This window comes from Hylobates moloch, unplaced genomic scaffold (genome assembly GCF_009828535.3).
Source record: "Hylobates moloch isolate HMO894 unplaced genomic scaffold, HMol_V3 SCAFFOLD_6, whole genome shotgun sequence".
Classification (NCBI taxonomy): domain Eukaryota; kingdom Metazoa; phylum Chordata; class Mammalia; order Primates; family Hylobatidae; genus Hylobates; species Hylobates moloch.
Window position 1 is genome coordinate 93,588,268 of NW_026652281.1, and position 21,488 is coordinate 93,609,755.

The 21,488-nt window shown below is 59.1% G+C and overlaps 1 protein-coding gene across 1 annotated transcript; it reads left to right on the forward strand.

Annotated features, from left to right (window-relative positions):
- The first annotated feature begins 8 nt into the window (after positions 1 to 8).
- MMP15 (matrix metallopeptidase 15) lies at positions 9 to 21,102 on the forward strand. The gene is made up of 10 exons (XM_032157492.2): positions 9 to 770; positions 11,681 to 11,829; positions 12,457 to 12,585; positions 14,089 to 14,396; positions 14,751 to 14,912; positions 15,827 to 16,080; positions 16,441 to 16,579; positions 17,420 to 17,570; positions 17,722 to 17,837; positions 19,217 to 21,102. Exons 1-10 carry the CDS (start codon positions 609 to 611, stop codon positions 19,654 to 19,656), a joined length of 2,010 nt encoding a protein of 669 aa, XP_032013383.1. The 5' UTR covers positions 9 to 608; the 3' UTR covers positions 19,657 to 21,102.
- Positions 21,103 to 21,488: the final 386 nt, after the last annotated feature.

The window sequence follows — 21,488 nt, forward strand, 5'->3', positions numbered from 1 at the left end:
CGCGCGGGGAGGAGGGCTGGGAGCAGCCCGGAGCCGCGCTGAACTCGCCGGGGACGTCGGGCGCCCGCTCCTTGGCTGGCTGGCTCGCTCGCTCTCTCGCTCGCTCTCTCGGGTCGCCTTCCTGCGCCTCCTCCCGGGACTGCTTAGGGGACCCGGGCCCAGTCGGGCGCGGCGGCGAGCAGAATCCCCGTGCAGGAGGCGCGCGCTCCGGGCAGCGCCCGGCCCCGGGCATGGACAGAGGGAGCTGGACGCGCAGGGGGCGCCGCGGGACCGGGCGGCCGGAGAGCTGAGCCAGACAAAGGCTCCGGAGTTGCGCTCGCTCTCGGGAGCCGGGCCCCAGGCGCTGGGCGCCGAGGCTGCGGGACCTCGCGGGGGGTAGCTCCGGCCGGCCCCCTTTCCCGCCGGCTGGTTCCGAGCTCCCGGACCTGCCGTGCCCGCTTCTCGGGCTTGGGAATTTGCCGAGGCGACCTAGGCGGCTCCGGCTGGGACCGGGAGCCCGAGGTCCGCGGCGCGCCTGCCGGGCCAGGAGCCAGGGAGCGTCGCAAGTTTCCAAGGCGCGTGCGAGGAACCGGCGTGCAGTGTTGCGGGCTGGGCTGGGCGCCGAGAGCATGGGCAGCGACCGGAGCGCGCCCGGACGGCCGGGCTGGACGGGCAGCCTCCTCGGCGACCGGGAGGAGGCGGCGCGGCCGCGACTGCTGCCGCTGCTCCTGGTGCTTCTGGGCTGCCTGGGCCTTGGCGTAGCGGCCGAAGACGCAGAGGTCCATGCCGAGGTAAGACCCCCGCCCTGCCCTTTGGCTGCGGGCTGGAGGCTTGGAGGGAGAGGCGCCACGTCCGCAGCCTGGGACTTGGAGGTGGAGGGAGCGGAGACGCGCCCCCCTGTTCTGGGCCGTGGAGGGGAAGAAAGCGGACTTGGCAGTCTGCCCCTCCCCAGCTCGCCCTCTGCAGCGCACCTCTTCCCAAACCCTGGAGGGCGCAGGGCCTCGCGCCTCCCCGCTACTCCTACAGCCCTGTTCTGGGCACTGAACCCCCACCCCGACCCCCTTACATTCAGCCTGTGTCCCGGGAGCCGCTTCCGCCGCCCCCAGCCCTTGCCTCCCCTCCTTCCTTCCCTCCAGGGCAGCCGATTCCTCGAGAGCCCGGCTGGCGCGCAGTGGCGCTCTTTGCGAGTGGGGAGGGGGCTGCTCTCGGGGACAGCCACAGGCGGAGCAGGAGCTGGGCGGCTGGGCAACAGCGCTCCTGCCCAGGTGGCCTCTCGTGTGGGTGATACCGAGCCGCACACGGCGGGCCGGGATGGAGGCAGGGGGATGGGTGCAAACAGCTGAGGCAGTGGACTTGGGTTGCGGGGGCGCTTTGGCGACTTTCTGCGCTCTTGTGAGGAAGCCTAGCCACGCCCGGGCGGCGTCCTAAGGACGGACCCTGCCTCCCACAGCGCTGCCTCCCAACAGCGCCCCTACGCCGAAGCCCCGGGTTGGAGAGGGTGGACCCCGCGCCTCTTTTCGCTAGGAGCCCGCTTGGCGTCCCTCCTGGGGTCCCGCTCTGGATGAGTCCCGCGGGTGACCAGGCGCGGCATCCCGGCGTAGAGCCGAGTCCAGCCAGCGCCCCAGCTCCATGGTGTCTCCCGAGCGCGGACACTGAAGGCCCCAGCTTTCCTGCCCCAGAGCAAGAGCAGGGTCCACTCTTCCCCGACTTCTAAGACCTGTGCCCTGCCCCAGATAGGCGGGGAGAGGATTGGGCGGGGAGTAGGGAGAAAGAACCACCCCGGAGCCGCTTCTGCACGGTGCTCAGGCCTTGGTGCCCTTGGGCTGCCCAGGCTGCGGGCCTGAGCGCCGTTTCTATTTGCAGCTGGGCTGGTGCTCCCTCCCTGGCCCACGGCGGCTTTCCCACCTCCCCGGGCTGCCTGGGAGATTTTTCCGATGGAAGCTTGCCCTTCCCCGCCCTACTTTAATAAACGCATAGAGGAAGGGCAGGGAATTCCTCCTGGGCTCGAGTTACACCTCCCAGCCATTTCCCCACCTGCTCTGCCCTCCCCCCCTGGCCTGGCCAGGGAGAGCTGAAGGGAGCCAGGCCCTGGCAGGAGGCAGGATAGGAGCCCCGCCCCGACTCAGTCTGGCCACCCTCCCCCACCCCATTCACACAGGCAGGCAGGAGCTTTAGGGGGCTCCTGTTGGTGAGGATTACCCCTCAGCCTGTGACCCAAGTACTGGGCGGAGAGTGCCATTTGGGCCCACCTGCCACTCTGGGCTGGAGTGCCAAAGAATTTCAAGTCACAGTCCCACCCGTGAGTTTCTAATCTACTTAGGGATGGCGTCTGTACATAGGAAGCAGTGATGGAATTCAATGGCCATGCATTGCTAATGGCATCCTAGCTGGCCAGGAGCTCAGGGATGCAGGGACCTATACTTGGAGGGGCTTCACTCTCTCTCTCTCCTGCTTTTCCAGTTCCATCTCACCCCTACCCCAACTCCCCAGCTCAGGGAGTGCCCACAGCTCGATGCCGCCAGGGAAGAAGCCGTGGTTGCATTATCACAAACCATGCTCCTGATCTGGAGGTTGTGACTGTCCTGGAGCCCTACTCCTGGGGAAACATTTGGGTTGGACCTGGGCAGTGGCTGGAAGAGACCCCGGAAGGTTTAGGAAGCCCTGAATGTTGGCAGCCATGCAGATAGAGGGCTAGAGACAGGTGGAGTGTCCCAGCTCCTACAGTTGGCTTTGGGTACAGGCTGCTTCTAGAGTCCCATCAGGTCTGGCCACATGTGGGCCCAAAGAGTCAAATGGCCTCAGCAGCCAGCCCATCTGCCGGGGCCTGTGGCCTCAGACTCCTGGGCCTGGCCTACACCCTGTGTCGAGCCTCCCTTCCTTGGAGAAGGGCTGGCTCTCTCATCCACACAGCTTCAGGCCTCCAGTTGGGTCATGGCTGGGACCTTCTCGGAGCAGCTTGGCAGTTGAACCAAGGCCAGCCCCTCTCCACTTCCTCTCTCCCCTCCCAGAGTGGAAGCCACAGGAGTTTCACAAGGCTGAGACATCAAGGAGCCTGGCATGTGCTAGGAACTGACAGACTCCTGCAACCTGCCAGGCCCTAGCCCACCACTGAGCTGCCCTGTCCTATCCCACATTCTCCCTTGGATGTCCGGTCCCAGTCTGTAGCCATTCCGGGCCAGATCCCCACCTGGCCGAGGTGCCCACTGTTGTTCCTGCCCTGCAGGGCTGAGAGTCTCCAGGTTCACCAGGGGAGCTCTTATCTCACCTGCCTCCCCCTACCCCCCGTCGCCCCAGGCACAATTCTCAGCCTTTTCCGTGGAGGTGACTCAGGCTACCAGAGTTCACAGGTGTGGTGCCACCACCACCAAAACAGATCCACCCACCTTTCCTGAACAGGCCCATGAGTATCTTCCTAGCCCCTACCCAGCCACTGAGCAGATGAAGCAGCGGGGGTGGAGGCGTTGGGAGGGGGTCAGCGTGAATTACCATTTTGACCTTCAGGTGAGCCACAGTCTTGGGCTTCCTGCGCTTCAGTCTCTACTAGCCCTTCCATGCTGGCTCCGGGGGGTGGGGGGGGGGGGCACTGGTCCCTTCTTTCTTTTAAATAGAGCAAAACTACAGATGCCATCTGTGCCCACCAGCTAAGAAAAGGGGGTTAATAGCGGGGCCTCGTCATTGGGAATCTACAGAAGCTGAATCTTCTCCCCCTCCCCTCTTGTCTCTGCTTTTTACTCTGTTTTCTTGCTAGTAGCAAATCACTCCTCTCCATGCTCTGTCAAGACCCAGAGAGAACTGGTCTGATTGGCACAGCCAGGGACCTAGATCTCATTGGGCCATGCCCTTCACACCCAGCCCTTGCCATGTTTCCGAGTTGGGGCTGCCCTTGGGTCCAGCCAGTCATCTGTCTCCTTGGAGAGAACAGCCCAGTGTAAGCTCCTTGTCTGAGCAGTGTATTGGCCTGACCTTCCCATTGTGACCTCTGAACATAAATACCTCCTTTGCCCCACCCCAAGGGATGCCGATACTTAAAAGATATCCATGAATGTGGAGAGGAGCAACATGGAAATACACGCTATCCCCACGCCCAAGAGAAGACTTTCCCCAAAAGCCCAGTGCCCACTGCTGTCTCTTATGCCCATTCAGGATGGCTACACTGCAGGCGTGGAAAAGCCCCTCCCTGCTGAGCGGTTTGTTCTGCTGTCCTTCTGTGGCCCTTTTGTTGTTTGGTCCAGATGTTCCCTGCCATCATCACCTCTGCCCCGCTGGGAATTTGATCTCTGCCTCAGGCTAGCTGTGGTGGTCGCTATGAGAACCACTACTTTCCAGATCAGATCAGAATGGGTATTCTCCATATCATCCCAAAGCTTAGGTGGCTCCCTCTCTTGGACACTCCAGCAGGAGCAATGCTTTGGTCCTGGAGATGTGTTTTCTGAGTCAGCAGAGAGCGGTTGCAGACTCTGCTCCTATCTCTCTCCTTTACAAAGAGGGTCCTGGGAGAAGCCCACCATTGAGTGTGAGGACCGGGACCCTGAAGGCGGTTGAATGCTCCAGACTTGAGACACAGTAGGCACCATCTGGCTGGACAGCCCTGAGTGACAGCTCAGATAGGGCTGCTCTACAGTCAGACACAGGTTCCAGGGATTCCTGAGACCAGAGGCCATGGAGCTGGGCCTGGATCCCAGAGGCAAAGAGGGATGCCTCTTCCCTAATCCCATGGCCCTCATGGGAATGGAAGAAAAAGTGGGAAGAGACCCAACTCAGCCTCCAGTGTCAGGACAGGTGGATAAGCCCCTGGTACCAGCCATTAGCTAGCCCCTGGAGATGCCCCCCATCCTGCTGCCATCGGCTGGTGGTGATGCAAGCCAAGGTCTAGATCACCTCTCCAGGGCACTGGCACTGCCTTGTCCTTCCCCTAGGACTGACTGTCACCCTGTAGGGGTGAGGGTCCAACTCCACATTCAGCATTTATGAGCATGGCACTTGATACGCAGTGCAAAATAGTGCACAACACGGTGGCCTACACCCTGTGTCCAGAGCCTCCCTGGCAAAATCGTGCAAAACAGTGACAGAAGCAAATGGCATTTACTGTTGGGCGAGTCACTGAACCTGTATGAACTTCAGGATCTCTATAACAAGGGAATAGCAATGGTATATTTGCTTGATGGCGTTACTGGGGAGATTCATTGCATTTATATGCAAAACACTAAACGCTATGCACAATGCCTGGCATGGGGGGCCTAAGAAGGCGCAGGTGTTATTTTTGAGCACCTTCAACATACTTGTGTCTGTTGTGGACACAGACTAGGGATGTTTTGTAAGCATTTTCACATTTAATCCTTGTATTAACTCTTCAAGTGTAGATACTGTCATTACCCAATCTACAAAAGAGGAAACTAATACTGTGAGTTGAGAGAAATGACCCCCGCATTCCATAGCCAGGGAGTGGCAGAGCTTGGATTTGAACCCAGCTCAGTCTGGCCTGGAACCCAGGTTCCCAACCCCCATGAGGGGTTAAAGGCTACAGGTCAGAGCCTAGGGTGCCATCCTGTGGAAGTTCCACCAGGCAGAATTCTGCTGGGCCTGATCCAGGTGGGAAAGAGGTTTCTGAGGTGGAGCCAGAGCTGCCTGAGCTATGTGAGCCAAAAGCCCTCCCCAGGCCCACCCAGCCTTGCCCCCATCTCTCCAGCCACCCAAGCTCTGCCCTGTGGACAGCCCAATCTAGGAGTCAGCACCTGCAGGGAGGTTTCCAGGTGAGGACCCAAGGCCGGGCCCCCAGCCAGGCCCGAAACTCCTGGCTAACAGAGGCCTCCTCACCCCGCCCACTGGCCAGGGAACCCGGTTGTTTTTTCCTCCAAGTTAAGGAGTGTGGGGCAGGCTGGAAGGCTGCTGGGTAAAGAAGTGGTCAGACCTCAAGACGTCTTCCTCCTTCCTGCTTCTCCTGCTGGACTTCCCCACCACCCAGAGTCCCAGCCCCCACCTGCAACTCGCTTTAAGACCCATGGGAGGGAGCAGATTTAAGCCCAAACTAAGCATATGTGTCCTAGAACTGCTGAAATGTGGACCATGCTGCCTCTAAAGGTAGTGAGCAATCCACCAAGGAGGACCTGGTTCGATGCGGCCTTTTTTTTTTTTTTTTTTTTTTTTGAGACAGAGTCTTGCTCCTGTGGCCCAGGCTGGAGTGCAGTGGCGTGATCTTGGCTCACTGCAACCTCTGCCTCCTGGGTTCAGGCGATTCTCCTGCTTCAGCCACCCGAGTAGCTGGGACTACAGGCGCCAACACCACGCCTGGCTAATTTTTTGTATTTTTAGTAGAGACAGGGTTTCACTGTGTTAGCCAGGATTGTCTCAGTCTCCTGACCTCGTGATCTGCCCGCCTCGGCCTCCCAAAGTGCTGGGATTACAGGCGTGAGCTGCCGTGCCCTGCCCATGCCACCTTTCTTTACTGGCCTTGGGGGTAGTTGCGCCATCGGTGCTCTCAACCCTGCTTGGTGGGTCGGAGTGATGGTCTTGGCCCTATTTTGCAGAGGAGGGAACTAAGGCTCAGAAAAGTTATCCTAGCCGTCTTCCGTTGCTGGGAGGCCTGTTATGTGGACTCGCAGTCGGGACCAAGGGGCAGCCTTCGGGGCTGACTTCCGCTCAGCATGAGGAAGGGCTAACAGTCATTGCTGTCCAGAGAGAGAATGGGCTGCCTTGAGTGGCAGTGAGCGCCCCCTGTCTGCAGGATGCAGGCTGGATGAGTTTTTGGCCAGCTGTAGTCCATGGAGTCCCGGCGGGTGGCTGGGCTTGATGGTATTGGGGCCACTAGCTGGTGAGTGGACTCTTGGCTCAGGTCCGCTGATCCAGGTGGGCCCTGTGGGCCTGGAGTGCGCACCCTGCCTTCTGCAAGCTCCCTGGCTCCTCCAGGACTCGTCCCATTCAGCACAGGCTCTGTGCCTAGTGGCTGGGAGTACAGAGCTGGGCACAGCCTTGGCCTGCTCCCTAGAGCCCTCAACACCAAGACTACAGGGTAGGGGAGATGGGCATGGTGAGGACCTCACAAGGCCACAAAAGGTCTGGGGGCCAGATCCATCGCTGGCAGCCTTGACAAGGCTTCTTTTGTGCCTGGCTGGGCAACTCTGCCTGGGTCTGCTCAGATTGCAGACAGAACCTGGGTGACAGAGGCAAAGCAGAGCCCAGTAGAAAGTGTCCTTATCGCCTGGGGTCTGATAAGGGCCCTGGGGAGGGGGGATGCCGGCCAGCTCCACAGATCTGAGTGCTGGATGAGCTGGAAGGGCCGGCTGGGGCGGCGGCAGCAGACGCTCGCCCCCTCCCCCACCCCACTCCCACTCCCCAACCGTGGCGGCTGCTCACTGCACAGTATTGATCTAGTGGCTTCTTACACGAACCCTCTCGGCAGCCTGTGGGGGAGGGTGGACTGAGATGGCCCAGCGCCCAGACCCGGCCGGAGATGTTGGGTGTGGGGAGGATTAGGCACCCTTCCCCGTGCTGTGCTGGGCACTGCTCCTGAGAAAGGCCCAGTGTCCCCAGCCTGAGGCCAAGAGGAGCTGGTGATACTTCAGAAGCAGCCTGGTCCCATAGCCCCAGCTCCAGCCCAGATCAGCTCTGGGACCCTGGGTGAGTCACTCACTATCTCTGAACCTTGCTGTCTGTATTATGGGAATGGTCACAAATCTACCCTTCAGGAGTGGCTGTGAGCATTCATTGGGGGCTGGAATGGGTGGCTGGCCCATGCCAGACTCAGGTGCTGTGGTTATGACCTCTCCTGTGTGCCAGGGGCCAGGAACCCCCCTTCTGACTCCTGGTGGCCCATATCTCCTTGCCACTCACCTGAAGTGTCAATAAATACTAATGGGATGGGGTCTGGAAGTCAAGAAAGAAATTGGCCAGGCGTGGTGGCTCAGCCTGTAATCCCAGCAATTTGGGAGGCCAAGGTGGGCAGATCACCTGAGGTCAGGGGTTCGAGACCAGCCTGGCCACCACAGTGAAACCGTGTTTCTACCAAAAATAGAAAAATTAGCTGGGCATGGTGGTGCATGCCTGCAGTCCCAGCTACTCAGGAGGCTGAGGCAGAAGAATCGCTTGAACTCAGGAGGCAGAAGTTGTAGTGAACCAAGATCACGCCACTGCACTCCATCCTGGGTGACAGAGTGAGACTCCTTCTCAAAAAAAGAGATGGCTGAGAGAACCACAGTGGCCGGTGCCGCCCACAGCAGCCCACACCCCAAGCTGCAGAAGGGAGGGGCCCTCATGGCCCCAGAGCCCTCCTTCCCTCCCACTGGACAGTGGCCTTGGTGGCAGAAGAAACCAAGTCCTGCTTCAAATCCTGTCCTACTCTGCCACTTACAAGACTTTCTGAGCCTCAGTTTCCTTACTTGAGAAGCAAAGCTTTACCCACTTGGCTTACCCCACCTGTGACTCTAGGTAACAGGAAGAGGTTCCTTGTATTAGGGACAGTTTTTACAGTCACCAGGAGGAGCAGCAAGGGCTTGAACACTGGGACTGCGAGTTATGACCTGAGGACTCATCTGCGCCTTTTGCCCAGTGGCAGCAGAGCAGCTCAGCAAGCTCCCCACGCTGCCCACCTGGAGGCAGCAGCACCTCTGGCCCCGCCCCCACATCCCCACCCCCTGCTGTCTCTTCCCTCCTGTGTTCTCCTGAGCTTGTCCCACTTAGTATGGCAGGAGGGTGCCGGGAAACTTCTTTCTGGACCCTGGGGAAAGGAGGAAGCTCACAGTCCTATGGGTGGTATTGCTGCCACCCGGGCAGATTTATGGGCACTTGGCGTTCAGCCACCCTGAGCACACTTTCACCAGTCAGGCATGCTCTGTCAGCTTCGCCTTGTTATCCAGAGGTTTGGGTGGTCTGCGCCAAGGCCGTGTTTCTGCCTACCACCCCCCAACTCCCCCAATCATTGCCCAAGGGGTGCCCCATCCTCAGCCTCTGGCTCTTCTCCCCAGGTGGCTGAGGGTTCAAGCTTGACTGATAGCGAGATGGAAGCTCTTGACTTCCCTGGAACTCAATACTGTTTTCTCTGTGTGGAGGGTCCATAGTGCCCTTGGGACCCTCCTGGCAGCCCCTGAGCTGGCCCCGGGGTTGAAGGGGCCCCTCTGCCGGTCTCTGGAGCTCTTCACTGCAGACAGGCCAGCTCCCTCGCTTTCCTCCCCAGGGCCCCAGCCTGATCCTCCCCCACCCTCCCCTCCTGTCGCTCCGCAGATACCGCTAATCAGCCCCTCCGTGGCCCATGATTGTGCTCCCAGAGATATTTTTACTTATGCAAATAAGTGATGTAGAGGTGCCCTCATCTGCCGGCAGCCAGTCCCCCACCACTCCCCCAGCCTCCAGCTGCATTCCCTTTGCTGTTAGAGCTCGCTGAGCATCATGCCCTCGCCTTCTAGATCTCCCCAAGCACCTTCAGGAAAACTGTCCTTTAAGGATGGTGGATCTGTCGCTCCACACCTTCCAGCACAGGAGTCTTGGGAGAGGTTTCCTATGCTTGGGAAGAACAGGGAGGGTACCCACGACATTGCCAGTATCTTATTGAGCTGTGGGAATGCGCCCTGGGCCAGAGGTGAGGAGTGCTAGTGGAGGGGTCCTAGGGGCCTCCTGCCTCCCTCCACTCTGGGGTCCTGGTGGAGCCTGGCCCATCACCAGTCTTGGGAAGTCCAGACCCATCAGCCCTCTTGGTCAATGATGGGTCGAGGAGGCCAAAGGCTGCCTACCCCAGGGACAACCACACAGGCCTCTGGTCTCTGTCATTTGCACGTTTGTCGAGCACCATCTGCTGCCCAAGGTGGTGTCAGGCACTAGCGTGCACTTTACATTTCCTCCTCACAGAAACCCAGGAGATGAGGCAGGTCCTGGTGCAACCCCCCTGTTACTGATGACCAACTGAGAGATGAGGAGGTGGAGTCACACCTCGGAAATAGCCAAGCCAGGGTCTGCCTAGCTCCGCCTGTCCCCAGAGCTGGTGGTGGTTTCTCAGCTCTGCATTTCCACCTCATTGCTCTGGGACTGTTTCCCGGGTCCTGAGAGGCCTCAAAGCTGTGGCTGCACATCCAGTCTGTGACCCTGGCAGCTTCTCCATGCTACCCCTCCTTGGGTCAGCAGCTGCTCCATCTTTCAGCAACCTGGGTACCACTGAGCTGGCCTGCCCAGCCACACCAGGGCCCTGGCCGGGTGCCAGGGCTGGGCTGGTGGATGGCACCGGAAAACAAGTGCCTGAGGTATTAGATGTAACGTTGGTGGCAGGCAGATATGGCTGTCAGCCTAAAGCAACCACTGTGTCCAGCTACTGCCCTGCTCCCTGGGCCCTCGGGGTGCAGCCCTCACATCCCAGAGCACTCAGAGTGCCGGCCTTAAGGGCTTCTCACTCTGGAGACCCCCAGAAACCCAGACAAGTCAGACACTTGGGGTGTCCAAGGTCCAGGGCAGCCCCTGGCCTCTGGTCACTGCCTCCCGTGGCGGTCACCGTGCTCTTGAGGGCTTGAGGACATGAAGCAGGCAGGGCAGAATCCCCTCTCTACCATAGCTTGGCCTGGCTCTGCCCTCTGGCTTGGCTGTGCAACCTGTGGGGTATGGGTTCCTTGCTTTATATAGGTGTGCTGGGTCTCCCAGGGAGACTGTAAGTTCCTGAAGGCCAGGATGCCTCAGCCTAGCCCTCCCATGGCCCCCAACTGGCACAGAGAGTGTTCAGAAACATCTGGCAGGGTGGGTGGTGGATGGATGAGAAGACTTGCCAAGCAAGCCCTAGAAAGGGAAGGGTACACCCATTGTGTACCAGCTTTTTCCAAGGCTGTTTTCCTCAAACCTCACCCCTCAACAGCCCATGGTTCCCCATTCTATAGGTGAGGAAGCTGGGGCCCAGGGAGAATAAAGAGTTTGTAGCAGAGCAGGGACAGGGCTTCAGGCTTCTGTCCTACCTTCAAGCCTGGGTGGGTACCTGCATCTGTCCAGTCCTTCCAGGAGATTTAAGGTCTTTGGGGAGCAGTGCCAAAGAGTAAGGCGTCAAAAGGTCCTGAATCCTTTTGGGTCCTTGGCCTGGTAGGGGCCCACCCTAGAGGGGCCTGTGCAGTTGTCAGCTACTGTGGACACAGCTTCTGTCCTAATGGGGGAAGACAAATAGCAAACACCTAATTGAAATGTACAGTACATCAGATGGGTGATAAGCATGGGAGGAAGGAGGGGGCTGCAGGGTATAGCTGATAGGGCCTTTTTAACATGTCAGAGAACACCTCTTAGATAAGGTGGTATTGAAACAGCGACCTGAAGAAAATGAGGATGAAAGCCACACAGTTGTCTGGCGGGAGAGTGCATCAGGCAGCAGGGGCAGCAAGTGCAAAGGCCCCTGCGGCAGGAGCATGCCCGGCTGAGGTGGATAGTGGTGAGGGCCAGCTAAGGTGGGGTGACAGAGTGAGGGCCTTGTGGCTCTTGTACAAATGGCTTTTCCTTTGCAATGAGAAATCTTCAGAGGGTTCTAAGCAGAGGATTGATCAGACCTGACCTGGCCTTTGTTCTGGCTCTTATGTGAGGAGAGATGACTGGGAGGAGGGTGCTGAGGCTCACACGGTCACCTGGGCAGGAGGTGATGATGGCTCAGATAGGGCAGCGGTGGTGGAGGTGGTGGGAAGCGGTCGGCACAGGCTGTGCATGTTTGGAGGTAGCAGTGCCAAGATCTGCTGACGGAGTTGCGGCTTCTTTGCAGAACTGGCTGCGGCTTTATGGCTACCTGCCCCAGCCCAGCCGCCATATGTCCACCATGCGTTCCGCCCAGATCTTGGCCTCAGCCCTTGCAGAGATGCAGCGCTTCTACGGGATCCCAGTCACCGGTGTGCTCGATGAAGAGACCAAGGAGTGAGTTCCCCCCACCATCCAGACCCCACAGGCACCTGCCTTCCATCTGGCCTGCTCTCAAGAGGGCTCAGCCTGTGGAGTTTCCAGAAAAGAGTGACCTAGACAAGAGATGCCAAATGGTTTGGTCCTCCATGTCACTTCTGATTGGTTGGAGTGGCTGCCCAAAGCCTTGTATTAAGAAAGCTCCAGGGGCAGAATCCAGGCCTTGGCAGTAAGGAGCACAGTGATTAGTGATGTCTGACATGGCCAGGGGAGTGTGGAGGTGCAGTACAGGAGCTGTGGAAGGGAAATCGTAGCTAGGCATGGCTATGAATCTAATAAGTGACATGACCTAAAGCCATGTCCCTAAAAGAACGCACAGAGCATAACGTATCCAGGACAGAAGGCCTTGAGCGACCCTCCATTACTGGGTGATGAGAGAAGGGCTCACCTTGACTGAGCCACTCCTGGGCACTCAGTCTTCCAATATAGGCATTTTGCCCATTTTACTGGAAGTTGAAGCTGAGAGTCCCCTGTCCCCACCATGTCATAGGAGGGGCAGCTGGGAAGCCTGGAAGTGGCAGTGCCAGAACAGGCAGGTGTGTGGAGGGGAGGCTCCGTGTTCACCCTTCTGTGTCTGTGTCCCAGGTGGATGAAGCGGCCCCGCTGTGGGGTGCCAGACCAGTTCGGGGTACGAGTGAAAGCCAATCTGCGGCGACGGCGGAAGCGCTATGCCCTCACCGGGAGGAAGTGGAACAACCACCATCTGACCTTCAGGTAAGGGGCTCAGCTGCCCAGGGAGGCATCTGCCCCTCAGCAGGCCGAGCCTCAGGCCTCCTTTCCCAGAGCCCACCTCAGGGCACCCAGCCTCAACAGTCCAGCCTGCTTTCACACTGATGAGACCAGCCACACACACCAGGCAGTCTCCCTCGAGGGAAGGTCAGGACCCTTCAAGCTACTTCTGCCCTGTCCTTCCCCACCTCCCACCTCCCTGCAGGCAGGGGCTGGCCTCACTGGGCACAGCTGGGCTACTGCCCCAGCACAGACTGTGGCAAGGGGTGGGGGACAGCTAGGGTGCAGGAATCCAGGCATCCATCAAGTGAACAGGCAGCAAGTCACCTGCAGAATCCTTGGACCAGGGGCCCTCATCCTTTTTGCTGAGTTCTTGAGCAAGAAAACCCCCCAGCCAAGTGTGCCTTGAGCCATGTGGTTGTCCCCAAGGGCTCCCCTTGTTGTTCCAGTCTGGCTCTGTCCCGACTCTGAGCTCCATCTCCCAAGGAAGAGTGGTTCCCATGGTCACTTAGACCTCAAGCCCCCAGAGTGAATTCAAGGTCCAACCAGCTAAAATATTCCCTTCAGGTTTAATGGAAGCCTCTCTAGCACACAGAGCTGAATCTGATTTCTATAGGTAAGAGCAGGCCTCACCATATGTCATCAAATGCAGTCTCTGGCTACAACTTACTTCCTCTAATCCTCACTGGAACCCTGTGAAGAAAGAACCCCCCCCCACACACACACACACTCTTTTCTAACTTAACAGATAAACTGGAAATTGGCCAGGCACAGTGGCTCACACCTGTAATCCCAGCACTTTGGGAGGCCAAGACGGGTGGATCAGCTGAGGTCGGGAGTTCGAGACCAGCCTGACCAACATGGAAAAACCCCGTCTCTACTAAAAATACAAAATTAGCCAGGTGTGGTGGTGCATGCCTGTAATCCCAGCTACTTGGGAGGCTGAGGCAGGAGACTAACTTGAACCCAGGAAGTGGAGGTTGCAGTGAGCCGAGATTGCGCCACTGCACTCCAGCCCGGGTGACAGAACAAGGCTCCATCTCAAAAAGAAAGAAAGAAAGAAAGAAACTGGAAATCAGAGAGTCACTTACCCAAGGTCACACAGATACTGTTAGAGCCAGGCCTTGAACTCAGGTCTGCCTGACTCTGGAGCTCAACATTGAGAACTGCTCAGCCTGTTTCCCAAACCTCACCCATTTGCATCCCATTTTCTAGACTTTTCCCCCAGCCACATAGCACCTGTATTTTAGTTTACTTAATGTCTCGCTTACTTAAAATCAGTTTATTTGCCACAATGCAGTCTTAATTTAATGATCTTCATGATCTCCTGGATTTGACACATTCGAATTATGATTTACATCAAAGCAAACTGCCAATTGATAATGATGGGTTTGTTGATGACCTTGCGTGCGCTCTTGGGAACATGCCAGCAGAGGATAGTAGGCCCTTGGCCCTGCATCCGCTCACTCATCTCCCATCCATCCCCAGCATCCAGAACTACACGGAGAAGTTGGGCTGGTACCACTCCATGGAGGCAGTGCGCAGGGCCTTCCGCGTGTGGGAGCAGGCCACGCCCCTGGTCTTCCAGGAGGTGCCCTATGAGGACATCCGGCTGCGGCGACAGAAGGAGGCCGACATCATGGTACTCTTTGCCTCTGGCTTCCACGGTGACAGCTCGCCATTTGATGGCACCGGTGGCTTTCTGGCCCACGCCTATTTCCCTGGCCCCGGCCTGGGCGGGGACACCCATTTTGACGCAGATGAGCCCTGGACCTTCTCCAGCACTGACCTGCATGGTGAGGACAGCTGGCCAGGGTGAGGGGCAGGGCAGGTGGCCCCGGAGCTGGGCAACAACACCCTGCTGAGTGGGTTCAGCAGCCACGGGGCTGGGAGGAGAGAGTTCCCCTGTGTTTGTCTCTGGATCACTACACTCGATTTCAGTCTGTTGTCCTACCATCTCCAAGGGGAGGCAAGAAAGGATGATTGTACCCATTTCTCAGATGGGGTTGTTGTAGACTGAAAGAGCTCAGCCTCTTCCAAGAGGGAAGCAAGGGCAGGCTCTCTGGCAGCCTCAGCCTGGAGGGTCCAGGGTGATTGAGTCCTGGGACTGGCCAGAGCTGACTGTGCTGCCCCCCTTCTCTCCCCAAAAGGAAACAACCTCTTCCTGGTGGCAGTGCATGAGCTGGGCCACGCGCTGGGGCTGGAGCACTCCAGCAACCCCAATGCCATCATGGCGCCGTTCTACCAGTGGAAGGACGTTGACAACTTCAAGCTGCCCGAGGACGATCTCCGTGGCATCCAGCAGCTCTACGGTGTGTGGGCTGTGACCAGCGGGCTCTGCATGCCGCTCTCAAGTCCCTGCCCAATGAGGAGTAGGCATTGCTGTCATCCCCATTTTGTAGATGAGGAACCCAAGGCCCAGTGAGGATTAGTGACTTGTCCACATCATTTGGGGAATAAATGGTGGTACTGGAAATGAAACCCAGGGCAGGCTGCCTCCAGGACCTGGGCCTCACTTGAGGCTGTGGCTGCAGGCTAGAGGCCTTGAAGGGACACAGCTTCCTCATGACCCTCCTCTCCTCCTCACCCTTGGCGGTATTCTTACTAGACCACAAGTGCCGGGGGGATCCCAGGACCCGCCTCCTCCCACCGTCACTCCCAGCCTGAGCCTGTCACAACTCTGTCCACAGTGCTGCTGGTTTATTACTTCCCAGTGGCTTTGAGGAAGTGCCACCCCCCCACCCAGGGCCCACCCGAGAAAGTCTCCAGCAGTGAGGTCCCCTGGGCCAGTTCAGTAGGCCAAGGCACTCTGTGCCCACACCGAGCCCTCCTCGGGGCTGGCACCTCCTGCCATGCTGGGCACTTGACGGGCACCCCTTGCTGCATCCCCAGCAACTTGGAAATGCAGAGTCCAAAACACCTGAAGCCAGGGCCTGGAGCCTCTGCTGGAGCAGGCTGGCATCCCAAGGGGAATGTCCCCAAGGGGACATGCAGGTAGACACCCTCAGGAGCACAGTGACTCAAGGCCAGTGTGGGGAGGTCGAGGAGGGGCTAGAAGGAGGAGTACCCAGGTCCCACCGAGGATGGAGGCAGGTGTTGGGGAGGGGTCTGCTGTAGATGGACAAGATTGTACTTTCCACCTGGGTGGGCCTGTGCTGGGGGCCCCGGGCCCCAGGGTTCTGAGTAGGAACACAGACCTCACTTCTGAACCCCTGCCTCTCTGCAGGTACCCCAGACGGTCAGCCACAGCCCACCCAGCCTCTCCCCACTGTGACGCCACGGCGCCCAGGCCGGCCCGATCACCGGCCGCCCCGGCCTCCCCAGCCACCACCCCCAGGTGGGAAGCCAGAGCGGCCCCCAAAGCCAGGCCCTCCAGTCCAGCCCCGAGCCACAGAGCGGCCCGACCAGTATGGCCCCAACATCTGCGACGGGGACTTTGACACAGTGGCCATGCTTCGCGGGGAGATGTTCGTGTTCAAGGTCTGGCCCCGCCTCCCATGCCTGTCCCTGAGCCTTTTCCCTGGCTACTCTGGGCCCCCTGTCCCACCCTCACTCAGCAGGCCCCGGGGAGCCACTAAGCCCTCAGCTCTAGATGGGGAGGAATCCAGCCCAAGAGGTTGAGGGACTTGCCCAGGGTCACACAGCAAGCCCTGGTGCCAGCTCCCCAGCTCAGGGCTCTGTTTCTGTGCAGCCCTGGCTTTCCAAGCCACTGCCTGCCTCAGTATCTCAGTGTCCTCTCCTTGGGCCCACCCTCACCTGGGAAGGGGTGGTTTGAGGATGGCACCTCTCCCGGCCAAGGCAACTTGCCTGCGCTGCCCGCTCACACCACGCCCTCCCCAGGGCCGCTGGTTCTGGCGAGTCCGGCACAACCGCGTCCTGGACAACTATCCCATGCCCATCGGGCACTTCTGGCGTGGTCTGCCCGGTGACATCAGTGCAGCCTACGAGCGTCAAGACGGTCGTTTTGTCTTTTTCAAAGGTGAGCAGGGGTAGGGTTAGGGGGTTGGGCACCCTTCCTGCCATGATCTCTGACCCTGCTGGATCCGAGAGAAGAGGAGGTGAAGGGCTGCATTGCATGTCTGGTGCTGTGCCCCCACTGTGAGCTCACTCCGGGAGGATGGGGATATGGCAGCAAGGCGAGACGGGAGGAAGATAGAGGCCGGGGGCAGAGTTGGACCTGCAACCCAGAAGTGCCTGGCCACCTTGTGCAGCAAAGGGCTCAGCCCTGCTTCCCTCTGTCCTTGCCTCTTTGCCTCCTGCAGCCCCATCCTCATAAGAACAGGTGCCCCCAGCCCACTCCCGGACCAGATTTCTGTGGTCTGTCTGCAGAGACGAGGTCTTGCAGGGCAGTGCCCCGTGATGGATCCACCGGGGCTCTGACCCCACTGTCCTGAGCTTCAGCGAGGCAGGAGCTCCCTGAGGACAGGGCTGGCCCCACACTAAAAGCAGGGAGCCCTGGGCCACACACTGTGAGGGCTGCGGGTGTGCTCCAGGGACACAGCCCCCAGACCCAGAGGCCAGGCAGCCCCCTCCCCATACAAGAACTATATGTGCGGGGGTGGATGTGCACGTGGAAGCAAGGGCTGTGGATGGCATGTGGCGTGTATGAGTGTGAGCGGGTGACTCTTGCTCATGGGAACAAGTGTGCCTCAGGTGTCTGTGAGTGCAGCGTGTGATGCGCGGGTGATCTCATTGTATGTTGTCATGGATATGTAGAGGGGTGTGAGTGTGACTTTGTGGGCCCAGAAGAGCATTCTTTTCCTGCACACACCCCTCAGCCCCAGGCCTGTCCTCACTGTGCCTGCCACCCCTCCTTCAGGTGACCGCTACTGGCTCTTTCGAGAAGCGAACCTGGAGCCTGGCTACCCACAGCCGCTGACTAGCTATGGCTTGGGCATCCCCTATGACCGCATTGACACAGCCATCTGGTGGGAGCCCACAGGCCACACCTTCTTCTTCCAAGAGGACAGGTGAGCAGTGTGCCCCTCCCCTAAGGGGAGAAGGCCCCAGCTAGGCCCCCCTCAACCTCAGGCCTACCCGGAAAGAATCCACTGCCTGTGGGGAATGGGTCCTGTCCCAAGCAGGGTCTCTAGGCCCACAGCCTGGTGCTTTTGTTCACAGGTACTGGCGCTTCAACGAGGAGACACAGCGTGGAGACCCTGGGTACCCCAAGCCCATCAGTGTCTGGCAGGGGATCCCTGCCTCCCCTAAAGGGGCCTTCCTGAGCAATGATGCAGGTACCTGGCCAGTCCCTCCCAGTTTGCCCAGCACCTAATACCCCCTGCTACACACACCATGGGGCAGGGCTTGCCCAAGGTCACCCGGCACTGTGATGGTGTGTATGGGAGACACGCTGTGTCACGCTCTGGGCTGGGAGCTTACCCAGCTTGACACCCTGGTCTTTCCTGCATAGTTAAAATTCCCTTTTTACAGACAGGCAAACTAATAAACCAGAGAGCTTGAGCAGAGTGCCCCAAATCCCACAGCCAGGGAGGTGTGGAGTTAGGATTCCAGGCCAGTCCTGCCTGCGTCCGGAGCTGGAGCTCGGAACTGCCCTGATGCCCACAGAGTCCAGCCACCCCCAGGCAATCCTAGGGGAGCCTTGAGCCTGAGTGGGGCAGGCTTGGCTCAGAGTGTTAGGGGTGAAAATCCTCCCAGGTCATCACTCACCTACCTAGAAGGAAAGCCCTGTCTCTGTCATTATAACCAAGAGACAGGGAGCTGTGCCTCTTCTGTTTCTCTAGCAAGGTCTCTAGTGCATTTAAGAAAAACCAGCCAGGTGTAGTGGCTTACACCTGTAATCCCAGCTCTTGGAGAGGACGATGCAAGAGGATCACTTGAGTCCAGGAGTTTGAGACCAGCCTGGATAACATAGCGAGACTGTCTCTACAAAAAAAATATTTTAAATCAGCAAGGTGTGGTGGCTTGCACCTATAGTCCCAGTTATTTAGGAGGCTGTGGTCAGAGGATTGCTTGAGTCTGGGAGGTCAAGGCTGCAGTGAGCCATGATTGCACCACTGTACTCCAGCCTGGGTGACTCAGGGGGGACCCTGCCTGCTTTGCCAGTGCTCAGGCCGGTTACACAGCTTCTGTATGTGAGCTTGGCACTCTGCAGCTGCTCTGATCTCTTGTGCTCACCCCTTGATTGAAACCTGGCCTTGCCTGGTATTGATGGGATGCTGGCAAGGTGCCCAAGGCCAGAGAGCCAGCCCAAGGCAGCACCAGGTTCCTTCCGCTCTAGAACAACTGTGGGGTGCTGTGTGGCCTTGAGCAAGACCCCGAACCTCTATGGTGTGAGGTAAAGCCAGTTCTCGGAAGGGGCAGCAGGATCCCTGACTGCAGCCCCCAACCCAGCAGGCTATAGGACCCTTCCAGGCCCTGCCCCAGCTAATGTCAGTCTGGTCAGGAAGCCCAGGGTTCTAGTCGTACCCTTAGCCCAAAGCCCTCTGAGCCTCAATCTGGCTTATGCAAGTTGAGAAGGGGCAGATTTGAAAATACTCAGGGAAGCAAATGAGAAGAAGGGTGTTTTGAAGCCCTCAGCATGTCCTGGCCTTTGATTGTTCTCACTGGTGGTTCAGCTCAACCTGACGCCACTCTGGCCTCCTTGCCCCTGCAGCCTACACCTACTTCTACAAGGGCACCAAATACTGGAAATTCGACAATGAGCGCCTGCGGATGGAGCCCGGCTACCCCAAGTCCATCCTGCGGGACTTCATGGGCTGCCAGGAGCACGTGGAGCCAGGCCCCCGATGGCCCGACGTGGCCCGGCCACCCTTCAACCCCCATGGGGGTGCAGAGCCCGGGGCAGACAGCGCAGAGGGCGACATGGGGGATGGGGATGGGGACTTTGGGGCCGGGGTCAACAAGGACGGGGGCAGCCGCGTGGTGGTGCAGATGGAGGAGGTGGCACGGACGGTGAACGTGGTGATGGTGCTGGTGCCACTGCTGCTGCTGCTCTGCGTCCTGGGCCTCACCTACGCACTGGTGCAGATGCAGCGCAAGGGTGCGCCACGTGTACTGCTCTACTGCAAGCGCTCGCTGCAGGAGTGGGTCTGACCACCCAGCGCTCCTGCTAACGGTGCTCAGGGGGCACCTGTGGTTCTGAGATGGCTCCCAGGGGTTCCCTCCGCCCCCAGGTAGGGGCCCCTCTCAGCCCTCACACACCCTGTCTGCCCCGCCCTCATTATTTATGCCCAGGTGTTTGTTTTGTTTTGTTTTTGGCACCTTACTTGACAATTTGTTTCTGTTTCCCTGACCAGGGCAGGGTGTTTAGAATTTTCTAAAGGTAATTCTGCTCCAGACAGGGAATTAGGCCCCCATCGTCCTCTGGCTTGGCCACAACCAGGGGAGCAGAGGGGCAGAGGCCCACATTGGAAGAGCAGCACCTCCTCAGCCTGAGCCCCAGGGCTGTAACTGCGAGGCTCTCTTTGCCCAGTTGGAGACTGTCTGGCCTCCCTGGTCCCCTCCCTCCCAAGTGAGTCTCTCTGGGCCTTAGGAAGAGCCTTCCACCCAGGGGCAGCCCCAGGCCAAAGGGGACCTGGAAGGGAGGTGGGCCGTGGCCCTTGAGTCCCCGTTGAGGCTTGGTTCCTTCCCCACCCAGCGGACTTCCCAATCCACTTCTGACAGCCTCAGCGACCCTGGCTCCTTGTGCCAGAGAACCCAGCCCACCCCCGGCAGCAGCTCCGAGCTCCCACCTCCCCTTGGGCCCACACCTCCTTCCCTTTCTGGAGAAAGGGCCCTGGGCCTGCCTCACCACGGACCAAAGGGAGTCTGCCAGGGCCCCTCTCCCCAGGGAAGCAGCAGCCTCGTCCCTAACAGAGATGCCTCCCTGAGCTAGAACTCTCTGTTCCTTCCCTGCACCTCCTCCTTCCCTCTCCCACTCACACCACTAGCCTCAGGGGTCTGAGCTCCAGCTCCCTCGGGCTTCAGCTGCCAGTGTCCTGAGCCCCAGGGAGAGGGGGCTGGTGGGTGCCTAGGCCTGGGCAGTGAATGGGTGCCCACAGTGCCAGGCACTGGACATGAGGGGTTCCTCCCCTCCAGCTCCCTGTGCCCCCAGGGTCCTGGGAGGAGAGACACTGGTGGGGATAGGCCAGTCACGCATCAGACTGTGAACCCCACGAAGGAGCCCATTGTGGCCTAAGAGGCTGCCCTCCTGCGCTCAGCCCTGAGGACAGATGCCTCCTTCCTCTTTTCCTTCCCAAAGCAAGCAGGAGGCCGTGGCTGCTGTGGGAAATGGTACTGTACAGCTGGCTCTACTTCCCCATGGCCCTGAGCAAGTGGAGTCTGCCAGCCAGGATCCCCGAGGCGCTTTGGGGGTGAAGAGTTCTGCTGGCCTCTACGAGTGGTTTCTTGTGCACTGGCACCAAGTGCGGGTCCGGCAGCTTCTGCCCCCTGCAGAACCGGAGAGCCAGCCAAGGGGTGGGGCCGCGGGGGTTCCGTGTCCACCCCCATACATTTATTTCTGTAAATAATGTGCACTGAATAAATTGTACAGCCGGCAAATGTGTCCTTGTTTGTAAGGCCTTGGGCTGGAGCCTTCAGCTGGAAGGGCGTGCAGGTGGTGGGGGTCCAGCCCATGCTAGTGTTAGGGGGCTTGACCTCAATGCCAAGGAGACCTTGTTCCAATTCCATGGGGGCTCCTTCCCGACGGCCCTTGGAAACTAGGCCCTGGGAGGGGCAGAGCTTAGGGCTGCCCTCAAGAGTCCAGAAGAGGGAGAGGCAGGGCACCTGGGGTCACCCTGCCAGGGTGGGGCAGGGAGGGCGCATGGAGTTAGTTTGCCGTTTGTTCATGCTGAGAAAAGACAACCAGTTTGCCACAAGCCCTCCCCATCTAGGAGTGGAGGAGGAGCCAGGCCAGTCCTCCCAGGCTGGGATCTGAGCACTGACGG